The sequence below is a fragment of the Polistes fuscatus genome, unplaced genomic scaffold (genome assembly GCF_010416935.1).
Source record: "Polistes fuscatus isolate 324 unplaced genomic scaffold, CU_Pfus_HIC Scaffold2, whole genome shotgun sequence".
In the NCBI taxonomy this organism is placed as follows: domain Eukaryota; kingdom Metazoa; phylum Arthropoda; class Insecta; order Hymenoptera; family Vespidae; genus Polistes; species Polistes fuscatus.
The window spans coordinates 4,374,014-4,398,325 of NW_025113096.1; the positions used below are offsets into that span (position 1 = coordinate 4,374,014).

At 26.8% G+C, this 24,312-nt stretch overlaps 1 protein-coding gene across 3 annotated transcripts; it reads right to left on the minus strand.

Moving 5' to 3' along the window:
* On the minus strand, positions 1-24,298 carry LOC122516171 (G-protein coupled receptor dmsr-1-like). 3 transcript variants are annotated; one of them, XM_043633769.1, is made up of 2 exons: positions 22,062-24,298; positions 1-224 (listed from the first exon to the last, which is right to left on the minus strand). In XM_043633769.1, the coding sequence occupies exons 1-2, from the start codon at positions 23,176-23,178 to the stop codon at positions 193-195; spliced, it is 1,149 nt and encodes a 382-aa protein (XP_043489704.1). In that variant the 5' UTR covers positions 23,179-24,298; the 3' UTR covers positions 1-192. The 3 variants fall into 3 exon arrangements, with proteins under 3 accessions (XP_043489704.1, XP_043489703.1, XP_043489705.1); XM_043633768.1 differs by lacking the exon at positions 1-224 and adding an exon at positions 5,373-5,698; XM_043633770.1 differs by lacking the exon at positions 1-224 and adding an exon at positions 18,538-18,912.
* Positions 24,299-24,312: the final 14 nt, after the last annotated feature.

Genomic DNA, 24,312 nt, shown 5'->3' on the forward strand with positions numbered 1-24,312 from the left:
TTGTTGTTTAATATATTTATTATTTACATGTTATTGCCTTTACAGAAATTTGAAAGACCATTGAGACTTCCGAATACACAGAGTAAGATTTGTTAATTTATTTCTTAATTTGTAGATATTTTGTTCATCGTATTATCAACTTTATTAATTTTGTAGGCCTTGCTGTTGCTGCAGCTGATACTGAAAATATTTCTAAAGAAATTCCGATTGCAGATTTTGCTGACCTGAAAATCAGAATAGGGAGTAAGTCCTTTACGATTTCAGATATTGCTTATTTTCGTAGATTCAAATGGAAACTTTGAACAAAGTTTTCCGATCGAAATTCTAATTTTTATTCATCTTAGAACTTACAAGTAATTATGTGTAAAAAATTACATTTTAGGAGGGAGAGCATCGATACTTTCTAAATTTGTTCTTACTAAATGTGGAATTGGAAGAGGTTTGTGCATATATATATTTATCATTCTAAATAGTATATTATAATTTTAATATTATATACAGGGTGGTATGTAACTGATGGTACACGCAGAAATGTAGAATAAAATTTGTTTATATGAGGTTTCATTTTTGAGAAAAATAAGTTTGAAAATTTTTCGAGTACTTGTACACTTAATCTTGTGCACTCTACTTTAAACTAAAACTGAGTCGTATGCACGCATACTCGACAAATTTTTAAATTTATTTTTCTTAATAGCAAAGCCCGATATGAATAAATTTTATTTTTCAACTTTGACTTAGTTTTTCACGTAGAATCACTCTTTGCTCGTTTGTACCACCTTGTATATGTGTGTGTATATACGCAAAAATATATTAAAAATATGATTTTATTTTTTATTGTAACAGGAAGGTACGGATTTTCAGAATAAGCCAAAGTATATTTTTATTCAAAAATGTTGAAACATATATTTTTTTATTTTTATATGTTATCTAGAGTTGTTTTCTATAACAAAGGATATTGTAATAAGAGAATAGTATATAAATATTTTTTTATATAATTGTGACAGTAAGAAGAAAATTGGCAGGAAACAAAATGTTTATGAATTAATTTTTGTAATAATTGATTGAAAATTTGATCTAAAAATATAAAGTAGAATTATTTTGTTTTTTTCAATTTTATTATTCATTTATTAACTTCAGTATTAATATTTTTGTTATTATATTGAAAAAAGTTTATTATCTGTTTAAGTTTAAGTTTGTTATATTTGTTTTTACCCTAATTACGTTTCTTGCGAGTTTTTTTCGCCAAAGATTAAATAAAACTGAAATAAATTTATATATAATTAATATATATATATATATAATAATAAATATATATATATATAAATATCTTTAATAAAAACGAATTATTAAGCGAGCAAATATTATTCCTTCTTTTCAACTAATTTTACCATATAAAATTCACCCTTCTTGATGTTATTACGATAACAAGGGTACCCTCTACGTCAGCATTGTTCAATCTTTTCTTCATCCGACCAAAATATTTGTTTAAAATTTTACATAAATCGTTAATCACCTAAATTCCTTGTATATTATTTCAAAAATATTTTCTTTTCTTTTTTCAGTATTTCCGTGAACTTACGAAAATATTTTACGATCAATTTCAAAATACCTCTTAAGAATGAATTATTATACTTTCCTCATTTGAGTTTAAGGATAGAAGTTATAATTTTGCAACTCATTAAAAATTTAATATACCTCGTAAGTTGCGAAACTTTGTTTATATAATAAATTTTCACTGCTATTGGATGCACTGTTGCACGTAATTAATGTACGGTAATTATTATAATAATTGTTATTATGCAATTAATATAATATGAGTTCGAACAAAGTACATAAGATTGGGGGATATCAATTCTTCTTTTTTTTTGTTTTCTTTTTTAAATTAATAGAAGTGATATTTTAATTCTCATAAAAATAAATAGACACATTAGTACAATAATTATTAATATTAACAATAAGATGAACATTTTTATTTGATAAAGTTATCTCCGGTGGTTGCCGGTTCAATTTATTTCTGCCAACACCCGAACAATCGTAAAACCAGAAGACAAAAGCATGCATCCCTTCGTTTTATGGTTTTCCAAATGGTGATTTATCCGTTCTCGAGATATCTTGTTTTCTATTGATTTAAGGGATTAGAAAATGTTTTTAAAGATCGATACTACTGAAAAACATGAAAATGAATAAAGCGCAAGAGAGTTTCTATAATATTAAATACATAAACTAAAATAAACACAGAGAGACGAAAATACACGTCGTCAAATAATATTTCATTCATTATAGTGTTATCTGTAAAATAATATCACAATATTAGTTTAAGGATCGGAACTTGGTTATTTTGCAGGCCATCCCATCCAATGCATTCAAAATTGAACTTTCAAATCACGGGATCGCATAAATTATGATTTTCTTTTCGATTAAACTAAAACTTCGATATTTCGACGTAGGTTGCTTGAAAACTTAGAAAAGAATAAATTTACACAACTTTTCAATCCATCCTCGTATATTTGTACACATAAATATTAAGTTCAATAAAGAGGAATATGTGTATTGGGGTTTTGTTTGAATTGCTTTTTACTATTCGACGAGTGGAAGAATCCGACTGGAAACATTGTCCTGAATAGTTCAATCGTGAGATCGTATATTAAGACTATTGTTATTACTCATTTTCAGAAAAGAAAAAGAGAGGTAAATAAGCTTTAGCTTGGATTAAATTTAGGGATGAATAATTTCGTCACAAATGATACCCTTAACGGACTACTTAATAATAATTTTGCAAATTTTTAATTACGAGTTACGTTTATTTTTTAATTTGTGCCACTCTAATAATAATTATTGATATTTACAAACAAACATCAGTTCAAATAAATGTATTTATAGCAAACAATGGTTCCAGCCGATTAATTATAAAATATATAAGCATTAATTATACATTTTTTCATAAGATATTTATATTACATTGATATTAATTATCGTTGTAATAATAAGCCTTACACAAAAACAAACAACAAAATATATTCAAGTATCTTGCCGTAAAAATATATCAATTTTCAATTTAGATACACGAGTACAATTAATAAACAACCAAATTTCAGATCTATTATTTCATTTTACAATATTTATGGAAATATGTTACTGGCGGGGGGGGAGGGAGGAGTCAACGGTGTTACTCGAAACCAATATTTCAAACAAAAAGTTAAATAATTGGTAACAAAAATCGTGTGATACAATTTAAACGAATAAATATTTTCGATTATTTTCATCGTCTCTCGTTGTCGTTAACAATTCGTCGAAGATTTTAACGATCGACTTTATTCTATCACGTTAATTGAACTACATACAATATGAATCGATAGTTTGATCTCAATATTTATTTAATTTAACGTATGCACGTGTATGTGTGTGTGTATATATGCAACGGAAATGAATAAATAAAAAAAGTAAAAAAATCAATTTATATTAAATAATATAATCGAATTTTCCATAACATAATTGTTGAACTATTTCGATTATTGTTATACATGTTATTACTTACATGTTAATCAAATAATATCAAATCGCGTTCCTGAAAATGTAAATTTATTTACATCATAAAACAAACGATTAGACAAAAAAGAAATTAAAAATAAAGGAGACAATTGTATTAACGTTGAAGGATACCCCTTGAACGTTGATAATATTTTATCTTTTTTTTTTTTCTTTATCATTATTATTATTATTATTTCAATTCAATTACACATCATTTATTTGCATTGTGTGTGCGTGTGTGTGCGTGCGTGTGTGTGTGTATGAATTATTTTCTTCTTTCACAGCGTATTAAATAATTCATTTATTTTTTTATCATATACTTCTTTGCGCAAATATATTTCAAATTGTTACGTATTATTTTTGTATTCATAATTATTCTCGAAAAACAGATTTAACACTTACCGATTACTTTTTCTTTTCTTTTTGCGATTACAAAACACGAAGACCGTTGGAAAAATGTTCGTATCATTTCTTTGCGACTTTCTGTGCGTGTCTTCTCGTTTTGGGAGAATGAAATTAATGTTTCAAAAAAAAAAAGAAAAAAAGAAAAACAAAAAACAAACTAAGAAAAAGTAAGAAATTTTTCAAACGGTCTTAGCATTTTTCAGTGATAATCCGTGATTAAACATCCGTTGTACGAATTAAAGTATTAAAAAAAAAAAAAAAAAAACCATAAATGCTTACATAGATCATGCACGATATACATATGCGCGTGTTTATGTATATTTCTATACAGGGTGTTCCGTAATATGTGTGATCCATTTCAAGAGTGAACAAGGAATTCAAAAACAATGATAATAGTTTATACAAAAAATGTCGTATTTTTGGCACGTTTGTGTGTTACACGTGTTTTGTTTGTGATATCATCTAAAATTACGAAACACCCAATACATTTTTTTTTATTTCTTTCATATAAGAAGGCCGTATTTTGTACATTATAATACAATAATAACAATCTCATTACGTAAAATTATTTGTGTTATTTTACGAAGAGCCACATAACACGTATGTACGCCTAAGTGTAGCTTTGTGTTTGTGCGTGTATGTATGTGTATTGTTAATTATAAAATAAATTATTATTTAAATTAGTAATGTGTTAGATAAGAGATTTAAGACAAATATCATTAATTTAGCTCACTTACTGTTTTTTTCTTCGTTACGTTCGTGAGAAAAATAATAACAATAATAATAATAATAATTAAATATTTAATTTATATACATATAATAAACAATAGAAATTATTGTCGTTTTATTCGTTTTGTAACAGTAAGCGGCTATTATTTTGTTTCTATCTTTATTATTATTATTATTATTATTATTATTATTATTATTATTATTATTATTATTATATTTTGTAATATTTAATTTATTTTTTTTTGTTTTGCTTTTTTATTTAATAAAAATGATCGTTGTATACGCTCATATCATAATATGTGATACGTGTATGTCTGTATTGTGTGTTTGTTATTTTTAATCAGTATTATTTCGTTTAGCCGACAAACACTTTGCTATCCGTCTTTTTCTTGACTATATTTGAATAAATTTTTTTTATTATATACCAAGAAATATAATATATTCGAATTGAATTTTTACTTGTGTAAAAAATATTAATTAGAAAATCTTTAAGTTAATTTTAAACAAATTCATCATTAATAAAATATAATAATATCATAAGATAAAGAGAAAAAAAAGTTAGGTGTTTCATATTGAATACAATTAACCCTAAATGATTGTGTCATTCTAATAGAGTCGATATAATTTATGTTAATTATTAAGAACAAAATAATCTACCTAATACGTGTCGTTAAAAATTAAATTTAATTCTGTTTTGTTTTGTATTAGATTTAAACTTTATATAATGAAAAAACCAAAACTAAAGATAAAATTTAAAAAATATATTTATATATAGATTATTATAACGGATAGCAATAAGTTTGACGGTTTATTCTTCGACGCTAGACTTGTGTGACCTGTGTCACAGTATGATTGGTAGTTCCCGTGTTACCATTGTTATCCATTTGAAGGTGTTGTATAGGCATCCATCTACCAAGATTTTTCCACTTTGTACAGAAAAGTTGCTTGAAGGTCGTACGAAATTGACGGCTCATCGTGCAATAAAGGATGAAATTTATCGCCGAGTTTATTAGAGTTAGGATGTCTATTACGTCACCTGAGAACAGATAGAGATAAAAAGAAAAAAGAAAATAAATGAGAGTATTCAATTAAATCATTTCGATTAGTATTATAGATTTAAATGTATTTAATTGATATTACGGAAATTATCAATAGTTAATGCAATTTTTTCTTAATTTCCAATGGCAGATATCATTTAGATAAAAAAAAATGATATTACATTCCTTATTTAATTATAATTCAATATTCTATGATATTTCTCTATTTAAATGCAATTTCATTTCTACAAATGTCAGTAGGAAAAATGTTATAACATTCTTTAAGATCCAATAATTATAATTAATTGTAGAAATATATTACACAGTATACAAATAATAAATAAAAATATTCTAAATATATATTAGTACAGTAATAAATATACTAATATAAGTAATATAATATATTATTATTAATATTTAAAATAAAAATACGTAGACATTAAAATTAATATCATACAGTTACACATGTGTAATGATTGCAAGTTAAAAAAAAATAATAATAATTTTTTTATTAATACAAAATATATATATATATATATATATATATATATATTAGGAAAAAAATTATTCATACAATTAATTTAATCTACACTTAAACAATAAACAATAAAATGAAGCAACTTAATGGAGCATACGTCTCGTTTATCTAATCGGTTTCTCAAATTCTATCAAAGTGGTTTAAGCAAATAACCGCAGGTGTACACACATATAATATATATAATATATATATACATATATATACATATATATATATAGAAATCGATTGCTTTTATGCATAAAGTTATATCCTACATTACAACACAGAAGTTTGCCAAAGCCAATGCCAAAGCCATTAGCAAACGATAAACTTTATTCAGTGTTTAAATGTGCTGATTTATTAGATACATCATACGATCGTTTTCTTTAATCTGTTCTATCTATCTTTGCCAAATGAATGAACGATTTATTTAGGATTACGATTCGTCATGGTAAAAGTTTGATTACGAAAAAAAAATCAGGTGTCTTGATCGCGTGTAAATATTTTCTTTTTTTTTGATTCGATGCTTTTGCTGATTTATTAAACGCATATCATCTTATTTAAATTGTTTTTCTTTTATATATGTGTATTCAGTTAAATGAATGATTTAATTGGAATTTTAATTTACTTATGAAAAATGTTAATAAAAATCAGGTGTCACGTGTCAGGTGTTATTCTTTTTTTTATCCTCGTTGAAGTATAAATAAAGTATTTAAATGAAGTATTGCGATTAATTAGATGATATAAAAGATTAGATAAAACAAAAAGTATATATTATAAGGTGTTACAATTGCGTTATTTATAATATGTTTGTATTTTAATCGGACGTTTATACGATTAATCACGTAATATTCTAACTTGGAAATCGCGTAATCCCGTTAAAATTTCATTATAAACGTATCACGTTGATATAAGTATCTTTCCCATGTGTGAATTGTGCATATACAATGAGATTCGTAAGCGTGGGTTAACTTGGAACTTGTACGAAAAGTTTTTAATATTAGTGAGAAGAATAGATCAACATTAGTTTCAACACTGGCCTTCTGGATGCAGCTGCCTTTCTGAAGTATCTATTATTAAAGTGTATTTGTGTATCTATGTGTATGTATAGTTTCGAGGGTGCATTAGTAAGTACTCGTACACTCATATATATATATATGTGTGTGTGTATTATATGGGTTTATAACAAATCATTTTTAGAAAATTGTTGAAATTCTTTAGAAATATGCTTGAAGTATTTCAACGTTGGTTAAAATTTGATTATTCGACGTTTGAGAATAATAGAATAGAATTTTAAGGATGAACATTATTCTTTTTTTTTTCTCAACATAAATAGAAATAGAAAATAAATATCACGAAGATCAAATTTTAAAGATTGAAAAATTGTTTTTCTCTTTTTTTATAAAGAGGAATTATTAATTGATTTTTGAGAGTTTAGGATAATTAATTGTATTTCACTCTTCGTTTCTCATTTCTAACGATTTGTTTAACTTTTTTATGTTTTGTATAAGATCTTTATGTTTATTATGTTTTATTATTTTCTTTTCTTTCTATATTCGTTATTTTTAATTATCTTCAACTTCTTATTTTTCTTTTCTCTTTAAATTTTAATTCTCCATCACTTTCCCTCGTGTTTTTCATAATTTTTTATTATCCTATTATCTTCTATACACTTTCTTCCCCCTTTAAATTTTAAATTTCTTATCACTTTTTCTCTCTATGAGAAATTTTTTTATTTCAAAATTACAAATTCTCCGTCAACACATCCACACACAAATACTTTTTCGCTATCCTTTTTATAATTTAATTTTTCTTATAATATCATAAATTTTATTTCTAATTAAAACAAAATATACTTTCTTCTCCTATCTTCCTTTCTTTTTTAATTTTTTTTTTCTTCTAAATTTTAATTGACTATCATTTCTTCTCTCTCTATTCTTCTACCTTTCATTTTTTTGTAATTTTAAAATTGTATTCTACACGTACACAACTTTACGAAAGTTAGAATACACTTTTTGCATTCGCATTACACACTTACAATACGTATCCAAGTTACAAATATTTGTAACATATGTTTATTCTATTCGTGTTTTATGATTTTTTAAATGTAATCAAAATTTATGAGATTCCTCGAATTATAAATAACAATCTTTACCCTCCGAGTTACCAGTTAATAACAAATAACAGATTTTTTATTCTTAAAATAATTATATCTTTCACATAGTTGAAGCACAAGTTTGTTTACATTTTCGACACACAATTACGCGTAGAAATAATATTTCAATAAAATAAACAGTTTCAGTCGACGTTTATCCAACCTATAGGTTGGACGTGTGTTAAACGTGTGCGAAACGTAAAAATCGAAATATCTTTTAACGATTAGTAATAAACATTATCTCGGAATACACTTAACTTTCTTTTTTTCTCTTTAATCGTTTTTATTGCTATTTATTGTATATTTTTCATTTAAATCTTCATTAATTTGGTAAATATATTTATATAGTCTTTTTATTTATTGTTAATATTTCTATGTATATATTATCTATTTATTTATAATTATTTGCATGTATTCTTTTCTTTTTTTTCTCTTTTTTATATTTTAATTTATTTATTTATTTATATATTATTTTATTTATCAGTATTATATTTATTTTTCAATATTTATTCTGGTTATGTAACAATGGGTTATTTCCGTAAATATTTGAATAAACAAATAAACAGTAAGACTTGCAATACTTCAAACAGAGCATCGAACATATTATTTTACTTTACTGCACCAATTGCACTCACAATAGAAATCAATCAAAAGTAATAACAACATTCGAAACGTAATATTTTTTTTCTTTAAGTTATTAGTTTATTGAATTTTTTGTACAACGGATAATAACCATGTATTGTTTAATCATCTGATAATCATATTATTGACAAAATCTATATGATGAAAGTTATCACTAATGATTCCATTGTTTTAAACCTTTGAGTGATGAATAATTTTAACTGAAGTGTTTTGTATATTAGAAATAATTTTTTATTAATGCTAGTGTTTTCGTTAATTGATATTATTAACAAGATTTTAATAATAAATTATATTTAATAATGAAAGTTTTTCTTTCTTTCTTATATAATTTAATTTTCACCTGACAAAAGATTCAAAACAATAATCAATATGTAAACCAACATTACATTATTTTACATTAATATTAACAATTATATTAACAAATCCATGTATGCGTTTATAACAATCAAAGGGTTAAAATGAGACTACTTAAAAATAAACTTTTATCAAAAAAAGAAAAACAAAATTAATTATAAGAATAATTTTCTTACATTTTTCTTATATCAAGTGACAATTATTATAACGAATCGATCATTAATTAATTGTTTCAGAAATCATTTGGACCAATGGAAAACAATGTGTATATCTTATACGATAAGAGAAGAACGAGCTGATTTTACGTACGAGATAGTTTACGAACTTTATTCTTCACCAGAAGGGTAATACGAGAAAGCAAAATCAAAGTTCGTGAAATTCCACTTTAGAAATTTGAGGATTAACGTGCAGAACAAAAGCTTCTATGGTAAGTTCTCTCTCTCTCTCTCTCTTTCTCTCTTATTCATTCATTCATCAGGATCCTCTTAATCGATTAGAGGTGAAAATCGTATTAGGATTAGACATTGAAATGGGGTTGCGGGTACATACCTCCTGATGACAATGCGATTAGATCGATGTGATTGTGTAAATGCATACGTATGTGAGAATGTGCATACTTGTATACGTTTACATGTATTATGTATAGGAATTAATTCGATACCTTCCTTTATATTAAATTCATTGCACCCAAATTGATCATCTTTTCTTTTTTTTTTTTTTTCATGAAAGAAGTCAATGGTCGTTGTTTTTTAAAAAAAAAAGTAATTCGACCGAAGTTATTCGAAAATAATGACGATCATTATTTCGAATTATTTTAACGGATTAATTAAATAATAAATAAATAATCTAGGGATATATACGCGGATTACTTTATATAGTTTAATATTAAATTTGTTTAGACAAAAAATAAAAAAGTAACATCGAATTAATTGTTATATTGAAAATACGCATTCGGATTGGGAGAAAATGTTTCTTCGTATTTTTCGATGCAAAAGTATTAAAAGATCTTTTTTTTTTTTTTTAAATTATTTTACAATAAGTTAATTTACAAATGCAGCACGTGCACGTAAGTATCGTCAGATTCGATTAGTATTATCAAAATTATGCGAATTTTTTCAACTTAAATACGAAGAAATTTGTTACCCAGATTTAATGCATTTGTGTATTATACGTGTCAGTGATAGGAAAAAAAAAGAAAAAAAATTAGAAGACGGTAGGAAGAGGTATCACGATGAATGTAATGAAAAAAAAAAGATAGAAAGAAAAGAAAAAAGAGAGAAATGTAGAAATGGTAACATGAATCGCGTGAGAAGTCAAACTGATCCTGATTATGTCTCAGCTGTGATGTGCTTTTCTAACTTTCGTTGCACCCTTTTCGTTTATCGATTTCAAAGCTTGACTTTTCAAGTTTCACAAACACACACACATAAACACAGACACACATTTATAGAAATATATATATATATGACATATATGAGACTCTCTCTTAGATCGGCCTGGAAAAGAAGGAATCTAATTTTCCTTCTAAACTTTCTGACGTCATTAATCAAAAATTCTTGATAAACTCGAGCGAATGCAGGGAATTTTAAATTAAGAATGCATTAAAAAAGCATCGATTGTTTGATTTTTCTGTTTTTTTTCTTTCTTTTTCGCTATATCAATCCGATCGAAGATATTTTTGATAAGAAATCATTTTTTTTTTCTAATATAATTTTTAATGAGATTTGTTTGGCGACTAATGCAATTTTTTTTTTTGACGAGTGCACGGAAAGATATACGACAATTTTTTTTATTAATTTTTTCATCATTTCAATTTCGTTATTATTGGACTTTTATATTTTAATATTCATTTTACAATTATTTTTCGCGATACTGATATTATGCAAAGTAATTAAAATAAAAAATCGCAAATTTTATTTATACAATATAACATTAATTCGTATCTCAACATCTTAAAAGAAAATAATTTGACTATGCTAGCATATTTCTTAGTTAATTATATTTTTTATTTATTTACTTATATATATTTATTTATTTATATAAAATATGAATTATTTGATCAAATTTGATCGAAACATTTTCAAAATTTATATTGCTTATCTGTTAATGAAATAATTCAAAACATTTGCGTGTATTTTTCTTACGTTTAAAGGGATTAGAAATTGAATGAAAATTTATCGTAAAAAAAAATAAAAATAAAAGAATAGACAGTTAATTATTAGATTAAGTAAGCAATTAAAATCAAGAATTGTACTATCATTCTTAGAAGAGATAGTTCGTATAAATTTCAATAAAGTTTCTCGTAACATTGGTGTAATTAAATTACCACGAAACAAGAAGAAACGTGATATACATACGCGTGTATATTTCAATCAGACACTTAGAGGAAGTCTCAGAAAGTAACTTTTGTCACTTATCACAGTTAAATTCAACCCATAGAATTCTGAGATCTTCTCAAAAGTATTATGTATGTATGCATATATGCATGCTGCATTATTAGCATACTCTCTTCAGTATGCATGCATGTAAGTATATATGTGCATACATACATATATTGTACTTTACTCCTCGACAATGATAATATCGGAGATATCAGTCTAATGCATCCGCCAATGGCGACGTTTCCATGAAAATCTCGAATTGGAGTTACTCGAATAGAATACTACTATGTTCGGTGCTGCATCAGATGAAATGTTATATTCGTGAAATATATTGGTCGTCAAATTTCTGACATTTTTCTTTTCTTTTCTTTTCTATTTTCTTTTTTATTTTTTTAGCAAATTTTATCAACTGTAGAATTTAATTCGGTGCCATAAAAATGAATGCCATATTTGTTTCGATTTTAATGGCACCCAATTAATTTCTACGCTTAATGTAGTTTTTTTTTTCTAAACAAATTTTATTCATTTATTTAAAAAATAAAAACAGAAAAATTTTCTTTAACTTCAATTGATATTAATTTCATTGCTTTATTTGTGAAGATTTAACAAAAATTTTTCTCAAAGGTGTATCTTTTTTTCATTTCTTTTATAAAAAAAAAATAAAAATAAAATAATAAGAAGTTATAATTCTGTGTGTGTGTGTGTGTGTGTGTGTGATATATATATATATATAAAAAGAAGAGGTAGATAAATTTGTTATAGGATCAAAAAAGCGAAACCGCGTATAAACAATACTTCGTATTTTTGTGAAATCACGTTATGAATTCAAAATCCTAATAGAATTCGGTGTACAGAAAGAGAGAACGTGAGAGATATGATATATTTACAAAGAGAGAGAAAAGTGATAGTAGGAAAATAAATAAAAAATAATTGAATGACACTGTTCGAAATTGACTTTAAATCGTTTGACATAAAATTCGATTGATCGATTGATTCTATTGAACTCCACATACTACTATAAGGTTATCGATATAAGGTTTCCTTTAACATAGTTTCCAAATAACTCGATACGAATTAATCATGTTACAGTAGAGTTACCTGTAGTATACATAACAGATGACACACATATATATATTAATCTGATAGTGTGTTGCTTCAGTGATTCTCAATGGTAATACTTATTCATCACTTTTCATCATATTTCATCATTATTCATTTTCATATTAATTTTTATACTAAATTTTCTTCTAATAAATCACATCAGATTTTTATACGATTATTATACAACATTAATTAACCTACGAAACGAGAGAGAGAGAGAGAGAGAAAGATAAATTAATTAATTAATTAGGAAACCGGGTTTTAAATTAATAAAAATTGATGGATAAAAAATAAAAAAAATAAAAAATCCCAAGTAATACAAGCTTTCCAAAGTTTTAAGGAATATTAACATATCGAATTAGAAAAAATATTCTTTATTCGTATTGAGTTTGATTGCTCGAAGCTAAAACCGGTAGTTAGGTATTACGATAGAGAATTTCTTTGTTAAACGGAGAATGACATAGTAGACAAACCTCTAACACAATGTGAAATTTCACAGTATTCTGATTCCTAGTACAAACGATTCCTATTACCCATTCGTGTCTTTGATAAATTAATCTAAATTTCTAGGAACTACTCCCCAAGCCTACAGAATTTAGTTGCAAATTCAATTGGTAAGGAGAAAAGGGGCAGTGGGGGGAGGAGGGGAGGGAGGGGGTTAGAGAAGAATGCTATGCATGTATGATGTGTGTTAAAAAAGGATACGTGTGTATGTATGTGTGTTAGGTAAAAAAGAAAGAATACGTGTAAGTGGATAATTAATGATAAAGGTGTATGTGTGTGAAGGAAAAGTAAGTTCATGAAAGAGAGAATGTGTGTGTGTGTATGTGTGGAGTGGGTGAGAAAGGGAGAAAGAGAAAGAGATAATAAAACGAAGAACTTTAGAATTACTTCTTTCTTTCTATTCATTTGTATTCAATGCCAACGAATAGATTTTGTACTTTTCTATTTCCTTTTCTGTTTTATTTTTTGTTTTCAAACTGTGTATCAAAGAGTCAGTCACATCATTTATCATTCTATTATTGATTTCGATGAACATATGTCTAGAATACGTGGGGTAGTTTGGTAGAAAAAAAAGGAACAATGCAAGTCGAGTATATTCTGTATAGAAAAAAAAAAAAAAAAAAAAATAACAAAGAAAGGGAAATATGAATGAAGGAAACTCTTCTAACAAACACACATGCATGCATACGTACATGAAATTGAATCGAAAGAAATTGATTAGATCGGCTAACATTTTGCATAAACCATTGTTCGTTTTGATGCAAATCAAAATGAAAAAACTTTACTAAAGTCGTTCGTGTAGAAGTAAAAGAAAAAATATGAAGCAAAAGAATGGGAAAACGAAAGATGATTGAAAATAAGATTTAATAATAGTTTTTATTAAGAATAATATTGAATACTACGTATGTTAGTACGATGTGTTCGATGTGCACACGTGCGAGAATAAATTTGAACAGTGTACAAAAATTCAAATCTATCTGATGTCTTGAAAAAAAAAAAAAACAAACAAAGAAAATTAAAACCCACAAACAAATTTCGTTTCTTTTATATTGTATCGTAGATCAATTCTAACAAATATTGTTTATATTTTATTTATTTATTTATTTATTAATTATGATTGAAGATTTATTCGACAATTATTGAAAACGTTTGAAATATTTTTTACAAAATAAAAATATGATTATTATTTTTAAATCTCTATGAATAAATGACAGAACACAAAATGGGAGAAAAAGATTGTTCATATAAGAGAAAAACGATTGATTATTTAACCGATGTAATTTTTTGAAAGATATTCAAATTTTGTTGGACACATTGTGTGACATTTTTACAGTTGTCTCTTTACAAATTCCATGAAATCAAGAAGAGATTTTCTTTTGTATACCATAAATTCCAGAAAAAATATTCGTTCGTAATAAAACGAAGAATAGGAAGGATTCGAAGGATTCTTTGTAATTCATTGTGCAACAAATTTAGAAATTTCAAAATTCTTCGTATAGGTTTCAATAGGTATTCCCCATAACAATACCGTATATGCGTGTCAAATTAAAACACTAATTACAATCTAATATTTTTATTAAAAGTTATTTTCGATTGTTTTTTTAATATACCCCAAATAATATAGTATTAATTAATTAATTGTTACAATTTTTAATTAATTAAAAAATTGTTACATCATTGTAGAATTGCTAATTAATTATTAAATTTAATAATTAAAAAACACACATTAAATATAAAATATATTAATTAAATATAAAAAAATACGTCGAAAAAATATATAAAGTATCAAAAACGATAATAATTATAATCCAAATACGAATACAAATTCGTAGTCGTATTTCCCTTATTTTTCTTCTTCTTCTTCTTCCAATATTTTGTTTTGTTTATTGCACTCGTTGCAGACAATTACTATTCGACGAGAGGGGGGATGTTTTCTTTATTCTTTTTTTTTTTTATTTTTAATTAAAACGAAAATTCTTCAACCGTGATTTCGGTTCACCTTGGAATTCACGGTGATCGTGCTAACGCGAGAAGTAAACTAATTGTAACAGGAAGGAAAGAATGAGAAAATAAAATGAAAGAAATAAAAAAAAATATGGAAAGAAAGGAAAAGGAAAGAAAGAAAGAAAGAAAGAGAAGAGAAAAGTGGTAAAAAACAAGGATAAATAGACAAGCGCGTTTTTCTCTCTATGTTATGGGATTTCTCATGAACGTTGTTTTGATCCAAACAACTAGGTCGAGAATTATTATTAACGATCGTAAAACTTTAACAGTCAACTTTAACTACCGTAAACCTTTGGGGAGCATGGAACTCGTAATTAATTCTAATCGTTACTTTTAAATTAAACACGAATGTATATAAGTGTATTGATCCCTTGTTTGTGTATTCGTGTGCGTTTGTGCGTGATCGTGGGTGATATAAAATATTTTACGAATAATTATTTTTTACCATTCCAAATTATTTGCATTAAAATCGATTATTCGTAAAAATATATTAGTTTAATAATTATTATTGAAATAATTAAAATATCATAATACAAAAATAATAATAATAATAATAATAATAATAATAATAATAAAAATTTTTCTATTTCCATTGATTATACTTAAAAATATACAACGATACACATAAATATAATACCTATAATAATGAAAAATAATACTAACACAGTATTTTCATAATTACGACTTTATCATATTAATTATATGAACAAAAATTATACACAATAATAAAATTAATCGTAATATTTAAAATAAAATAATATACCGATGGTAATAATATTTACGAAGCAATAATTCCACACCATAATTTAAATAACAATAATAATAAAATAATCAAAGTAACGATAATGATAATAATTTCGTATAAAGGAAATATAATGGAATCGATTATTACATTATTATTACATTATTATTACATTATAATAATCTATCGTTTCCTTTCAACGATGTTATGTTGAATGCATGTTCAAAAGGCTCATAATAAATACATACATGAATACATACAAAACACGTACACGCACGAATACGCATATATAGGTATAATTATGGCATTGATGGATAGCTCATGTACCCCCACCTCCTCCTCACCACCACTACCAACCCGTTAAATCACTGCAGGATCTATTTCGTTCGCTTTTACGGATGGAATTGTATTCGTCGAGTCGATCGAATAATTAGCGTTCGATCATTTCGCACGATTAACTAGTATAATATAAACGTAGTCAGTTATGTTATATCACGCTTCAGTAATTTAACTTTCGATCAAACTCCGTGCATCGACTTTTAATCGTATTTGTTTAAAATGAACTGAAGATCTTTGCAGTAATCAAAATTCAATTATAAAAAGTACCACATCGTAATAATTTTTTTTACATATAGAATCATTTCGTTACACATGTTGTATATTATGTATATGATACATGTCACATACACGTACGTGTACGTTTATTATGTGTATATGAATTTATACTTTTAATGTATTAAATAATTGTTTTGAGTAAATATATTTATATCTTTGCAGTAATCAGAATCCAATTATAAAAGTAGGAAATCATAATAATTTTTTTTACATATAAAATAATTTCGTTACACGTGTTGTATATTATGTATATGATACATGTCACATACACGTACGTGTACGTTTATTATGTGTATATGAATTTATACGTTTAATGTATTAAATAATTGTTTTGAGTAAATATATTTATATCTTTGCAGTAATCAAAATCCAATTATAAAAGTAGAAAATCGTAATAATTTATTTTACATATAGAATCATTTCGTTAGACGTTTTGTATATTATGTATATGATACATGTTACATACACGTACGTGTACGTTTATTATATGTATAAGAATTTACGCGTTCAACGTATTGAATAACTGTTTCGAGTAAATATATTTACGTATGTAAACAGAAAGTGAATGAAATATTCGAAAAGTGTTGAAAAGGATGATACAAAGTAGGAGGAGGAGTAAAACCAAAAACGGGAAAGGATTTTTATTTACGTTCGTTTCTTAATGTTCATTTCATTTGAATTGTTTTATTTTATAAATCATCAATATTTCTAAGATTAATTATAGAATCGAATGTAAAAGTCAAGAACGAAATAATCAAGAATAAAAAAAGATTAAAAATTCGAAGTGGATGGAAGAAAAAAAAAGTATAATAAATAATAGTTTTTTCTAGAAGCGGGAAGGGGTTGAATGATCGTTTAAAATTTTGTTCAAACTCGAAATGTAATCTATCCGTGATCGATATCGTATCGTATTCTTGGAAAAAAAGAAAAGAAACAAATAAGAAATAGAAAAAGAAAAGTAAAAGAGTAGGTGGTGGGGGGTGGGGTGGGGTAGGGGAGTATTCGCAAGCAGATCTTTTTTATTCGAAGCGACGTTGTGCATTGTCGATAAGGAATCGGTTGTTGCTGCGTGGGGTTGGGTGCTCGTGTATGTGTCGTCTCTGGAGTGGGATAGGGGGTGGTAGTGTGGGGATAGTAGGGTGGTTGGGGGGTAGTGTGGGATGAAGAGGAAGTCGGTTCTGAACAACCCGTTATATGAAGCATATCGCCATGAAGCGAGAGAATAATAGCAGCATCACGTGCTTGCACTTCGTAAACCAGGACAACTTTGCCATTCTGAAGTAGAAAGAAAAAGGAAGAGAGATATGAAGAGAGATAAAGAGGTGGGAAGGGGAGGGGGTGGAGGAAAGGGGAAAGGAAAGGGTCGCCTGTGTCTTCTTGCTTGTTCCCGATTCGATGCATCTTGTGAGAATGTTTAAAAATGAAATATCTGAGTACAGAACACGAACCAATATATACATAAGCAAATATTACACACACGCACATATATATATATATATATTTTTTTTTGTTTTGTTTTAGTTATTTATTAATATATCCATTTTTGGTCAAATATTTAAAAATGAATACAAAGGATATAATAATATATTAATATATTAAATTAATTATATATTGTATATTATAATATACGTTCGTACGAAGTCAGCATTGGGAAATCTAACAAAGTAACTGATGAAAGTTATACCTTGGCAAATTGTCATTGAAAAATGGGTTAATTCATCTTCTGCGAGGAATGGGGAGGGGGAGATACTTAATTAGAAGTTCATGTGTCATTTACTTACTTACTTATCAACGTGGGGGCTTTTTTGTTTTAGTTTCTTAAATTTTTTCGTTTTCTTTCAGCAATCTTCTTTACTCTTTTCTCCAATTTACGATAGAGTCATTTATTCTTCTAAGTTTTAAGTTGGCTTTTTTTCAGTTGAGGGTGAGGTAGAGGAGAAGGACGGGGTTTTCTTTTTAAATCGTTCATTTACTTTCCTCAAGATTTATCATCCGTCGTTGTATCACACACAAAAAATTCATTTTATTTTTTTAAAGTATAATATAATCGTCCGCGTGTAATTTATTTCCATCAACTTTTCATCGTTTATTAATTCGTTATTTAATTTTAGGGACAACGATTAATCGTTCGTAAATCGATTTTTAAATATTTTTCTCTCATTGAGTTCTCGATATATTTTACCGAATTATCATATTCCCTGTATTATGTAATACAAAATAAATGGAATTGTATTTGTATTCACTAATCCAGAAGCGAGCAAATTAACCAAGATCAAAGATGTAATATTCAAATTTGTAATCTAGATATTTTCTATTTAAATATAATATATCATTTAATCGACGTATATAAGCTGCAATTAAAACTAAACAAATCGGAACAAATATGATAATAATCGGATAATATCATGTGATTATACTTATTAGAAACAATTTCATATTTATTTTTTTTTTTGTTATCTAATAAATATTAATACGAAAATATATATAAATATATAAACGAAGTAAAAAAAATAAAGTAGAAGTGTGAAATAAAATTAATAAAAAGAAAGAATAGAAAAATATATTCTTCGCATCATCAATCAGAGAAAGAATACAAAAAAGAAATCCGTTCGATTTTTCTGTATCACGCGTAGAAACCCCATCAGTCCGATTGTATGCACCTTTACAGTTTCACGGTTTTTCGAACGATAGTTAAAAAAAGTAGGACGGGTGGTGGGAGGGGTAGGATAAAATAAAAAGAGTAAGAAAAAGAGAGAGAGAGAGAGAGAGAAAGAGAGAGATGCAACGTTTCGAAAACCAATTGCTTATTTTTGCAAACTATTAATAATATTAGCAGCAAAAGAAGAAACATACTTCGTCCCAGTTTTCACACGAATACATAGATTAATACATGTGTATACGTAGAGATAGATGTTTCATGTAATATTTGGTCATTTGTAATATTTTAGATATTTTTATTATTTAACTTCTTTTTCTTTTTTCTATATCTGTCGAAAATTAATTTAATTTAAAGAAAAAAAAAAAAAGAATTAACATTTAATTTTCTTTTGAAATCAATTTTTCGTATCGTTTAATTAAAAAATTATATTTCTGCGACAATAAAAAGTATTTTTTTGATATAGAGATGAGGGATAAAAATTTTAAAATAATTCTCGAATAAATTTTTACTTAGAAGAAAAATTTCGTAACTTTTCGTGTTTACAAACAAATTAATAATTATTTCAAATGAACGAATTGAAGCTTAATCACGAATACTTTCTGTGATTTCTCACTTTATATTAATCAACAAGAAAATCGAAGTATAAATTTGTATAATTTATTTACTTATGTTATTCAATTGTTATAATAACCAGGGACATATGTGCATAAATATCATGACCTATATTCACAATGCATTATCACAGATAAATTATGGTCTTCATTTAAAACCCATTACTTTAACTAACTTTTAGATGTGTGGTTAAATATTTTCTATAAAAGAATGATCAGAGTTTTCTAAAGTTTAATTTACAGGGAAAAAAAAGAAAGAAAGAATGAAAGAAAAGAAATCGAAAACAAAAAATATATAATGAATTTTATAATTTAGTATAGAAATTAATTCAATACGTCGAGTATTAATGTACGCGACTGACTGACACAAGGGAAGAGTATTTCATTGTTTTTATTTTATTTTTTTTTCCTCTTTGCAAAATCAACTTGGATGCGTATCTCATTTATTAAATTCCTTTTTTTTTTCTTTAATAATACGCTTTAAAAAACAAATTTAATTATAATTTTAGTAAATAAATTCCATTAATCAATTGGTAAATATCAGATGGTTTAATAAAAGTGTGAATACGTTGTTATAAGTTTTCATTGAAAAATGTTATTTAATTTTATTTTTGAAAAGAAAAAAAAATAATATTGAAATATATATGAAATTGCATTTTCATTTCATATTTGTTTAATTCGAAAATTCACGTTTATTACGCGCGCATAAATTCGAAAAGGAAGAATGCACTCAGTTAGACGTTTATATTTCGTACCATTTTTTATTCGAGATCCACTTCACGCGATTTTCTTTTCTTTTTTTTTTTTCGTTTCATACACTTTTTTGAGCATGATCAAACGTATGTTTTAGAAAAGTATCATACCACCAAAAGAGAACCGAGTAACGATATAAATTCCAATTAATATTATTTCAAACGAATGTATTATAATAGAAGAATACAAATATCCTTTTCAAAAACATTTTTTTAAATCGAACAAAAAAGAAATACAAACGTAAATAAATATTTTTTCGTTTTGATTTCTTTTTTTTACAGACAGAATTTATTCACCACAATTTAATAAATGTTTCAGATAAAATGTAATTCGTAGACAAACAAAGGAGACAAATATAATTTACAATTCCAATTAAAATCATTAATTAAACGAACTTTCACGAGACCACAAATATTAACCGAAAATCATTTTTAAATAAATAAAAAAAAATAAAAGTTAGATGGATATATTTTGTGTATAAATTTTACTATTAAATTATATTCAAATAAAACGTGTAACCGTGTTGTAGGTTTTGAACGTGAAAAATCAATTTGTAATCATAGAAAAGAAAACAACAAAACAAAAAGAAAAAGAAAGGATAAAAGAAAGTGAAAGTGAAAGAGAGAGAGAGAGAGAGAAGGAAGATGTTTAATGAGAAACAGGAATAAACCAAGTGGGAAATGATACTGTCGATAAAATGGAACAAATGTTTCTTCCTTTCCCCTGTGTCTACCTTACCGTCGAAATCGGCTTTTCACGATAATGTTCTGGCGAAAGGTTCATTTTGGGACAAGATACAGACTATCTCGTGGGATTTTAAATGCCAAAACTTTCAACGTACTATTCTCTAGTCTTTTTCTTCATGATTTTTGATAAATAAGAGCCAAAAAAGACACAAATCAAAAGTAAAATATAAGAAAAAATTAAAAATCAAAACAACACAGAGAAACTTATTCGAGCATCAGAATAACAAATAATAATAATAAACGAAATAATATAAATAATAAATTATAATAATAAACGATATAATAAATAATAAACGAAATATAATAAACAATAAATAATAAACGAAAAAAACAAAAGAAAAATATACGTTGCATTCAATAAATTTCTATCAAATAATCATTGCACAAGATAAATATAATATAAAATTTGTAGTAAGATAATTATGTTATTGTAGTATAGTAATCGTTGATTAATCGATATTATCGTTTTAAACAAACTATAGAAAAAGGGGGAAATAAATAGAAAGAGAAGTTAACGGATAACTAGAAAAAGGGAAAAGAAATCAAAGAGGGGTAGAAAAGAAAAAATAAATACTCACCTAACATAAGGTAGCACGTATGAAAGAAACCCGAGCCCAATATGACACTAAGCAAACCGAGTACACCCTGAGGCAATTCGGTGAGTAAGAATAAAAGTAGAACGGCTAATAGCATCATAGTCGTTCTATCTGTTTGCCTTTCTTTATCCATATTCCTATTAGATTTTTTCTTTTTTATTTTCGCAGCAGTATCGTTCGTACTCGTATCATTTAATTGTTGATTATTACTTTTCATCGTTTTCGTGGTAAGTTTTTTTCTTCTTTCCTTAGCCTCGAGTAATACAAGAACCAATTTGATACTTAAAATGGTTAATGCAAGACACGGTATCAATTTGATGACCACGCTGTAAATCCAAAAGTTCATTTCCTTTAACATACCGTGTATTCTGGCAGTTTCGGTTAATCTGACGAAATAAAGTGTTACGTTCGTAGCTGTATCGTATAGACGTGTATCATTACGACGATCAACATCGTTAACAATGATTTTACTCAAATTAATACTATTATTATCGTCTAACGTTTCTATCTGCGAACGAACTTCCGTGGTTATGTACAATGGTACGCATAACACGGGACAGAACAAATAAGCACCGACTATAGCTATGATCGTTCTTCTGTGACTACACCATTCGTGATTTTTTTGCGGATGTGCTACGGCTATGTAACGCCATATAGCAAGTGTCACGGTTAAACATATAGATATGGTGTGACAAACTTGACCAAAATTAGAATGGAACAGGACGAATACTGCCCAACCGTAAGTAAACGTATCCTTTCGTGAACGATGATAAAGGTAAAGGTGTATAGCATAAGGTACGTATTCGATCATAACCAATAAATCAGCAACTGCCAGCCCAGTTAATATCATATTAGTTGGTGATCTCATATCACGTCTCGTAAGTACAGCTATGTTCAAACTATTTGCAATACAACCGAATATGCAAACGAATAGGCTTGCCCAGCCATGAATTTGTTCGTATATCAAATGAAACGATTCCAAATTGCTACCGCATTCGTAATCACTTTTCTTTTCGAACCAAGACGATATGTTGTTGCTGTTGTTGTTATTGTTGTCATGGTTGTTGTTGTCGTTAATTGTCGCGTTGCTAATATTCATATTTGTTTTTTTTTAGTCCTTATTATTTTGCATATGTACAAATGAATTCGATCAATTAACAATCGTTTTCTTCTTCTAACAGATCGCGTTTGTTTCTTTACGAATTTTTCCTCGCCGTTTAATTTCGATTCCCACGAGACCACTCTTATTCTACTTGCTAATTCTTCTTTACTTTTTTCCACACGATTTAACCCTAATAATGGATAAATGTTGGGAGGACACTGAGAAACATCGATCAAGGTCTCTTCTTTGTCTTTTTCTTCTTCGATCAAGCCTGCCTTTTTATCCCCCAATTGGAATTTTGCGGATAATCCTATAGGCCGGATCATTACCGACTTTTTTCTTTGTCCCCTCTTCCTTCCTTCTTGTCTTCTTTTTTCTTCTTTCTTCTTGCTTATTAACTCAGTTAACTGACACACGTTTAAGGTGATTGGAAGTAAACTAAAATATTAGTTTTGATTTCTTCGCGATTTAAAATATTCCTATTCTTCGTATATCCTTCTCTTTGTTCCTCCCCCTTTTAATTTAACGTTACTAAAATGGAAAAAGAAAACGAAAAAAAAAGAAAACATATCCCACGAACGATTCAAATAAACGTTGCGACAGGGCGTCGAACAAAAATGTTCAAAGACCGAGTAGAAAAGAAAGCGCGGGAAAACAAAGTCACCCCCTTCTTCTCTTTTTTTCTCTTTTTTCCTTTCCCGATCCCACGAATTTACGATTATCCGATGAAAAAAATCAAATGTTTAAGAATTTAACTCGTCGACTAGATTATTTTTTTCTTTTTCTTCCTTCTTATTCTTCTTGCAAAAATAAAATTCACCGTCGAAGTGAAACTAACCCAAAAATTTCGTGAGAATATTAAAGTGATGGTAATAGCAGGGGGTAGTAATGGGATGGGGATGAGGGTAAGGATAAGGATGGGGGTTGTTAAATAGTTGATTTTAATCGGAATCGATTAGGGAAATCGCGTAAAAATGATTAAAGCGTAGGATAATGGCTAAATATAATAATATTCATATTATTATTAATTTTTATTAATTATTATTATTATTATTAATTTTCGCGCGCGTGTTAGGATTGTGCGTTATTCTCGGTTCGCGCGCGGACGCCGAATGACGAAGTAGACGTCGC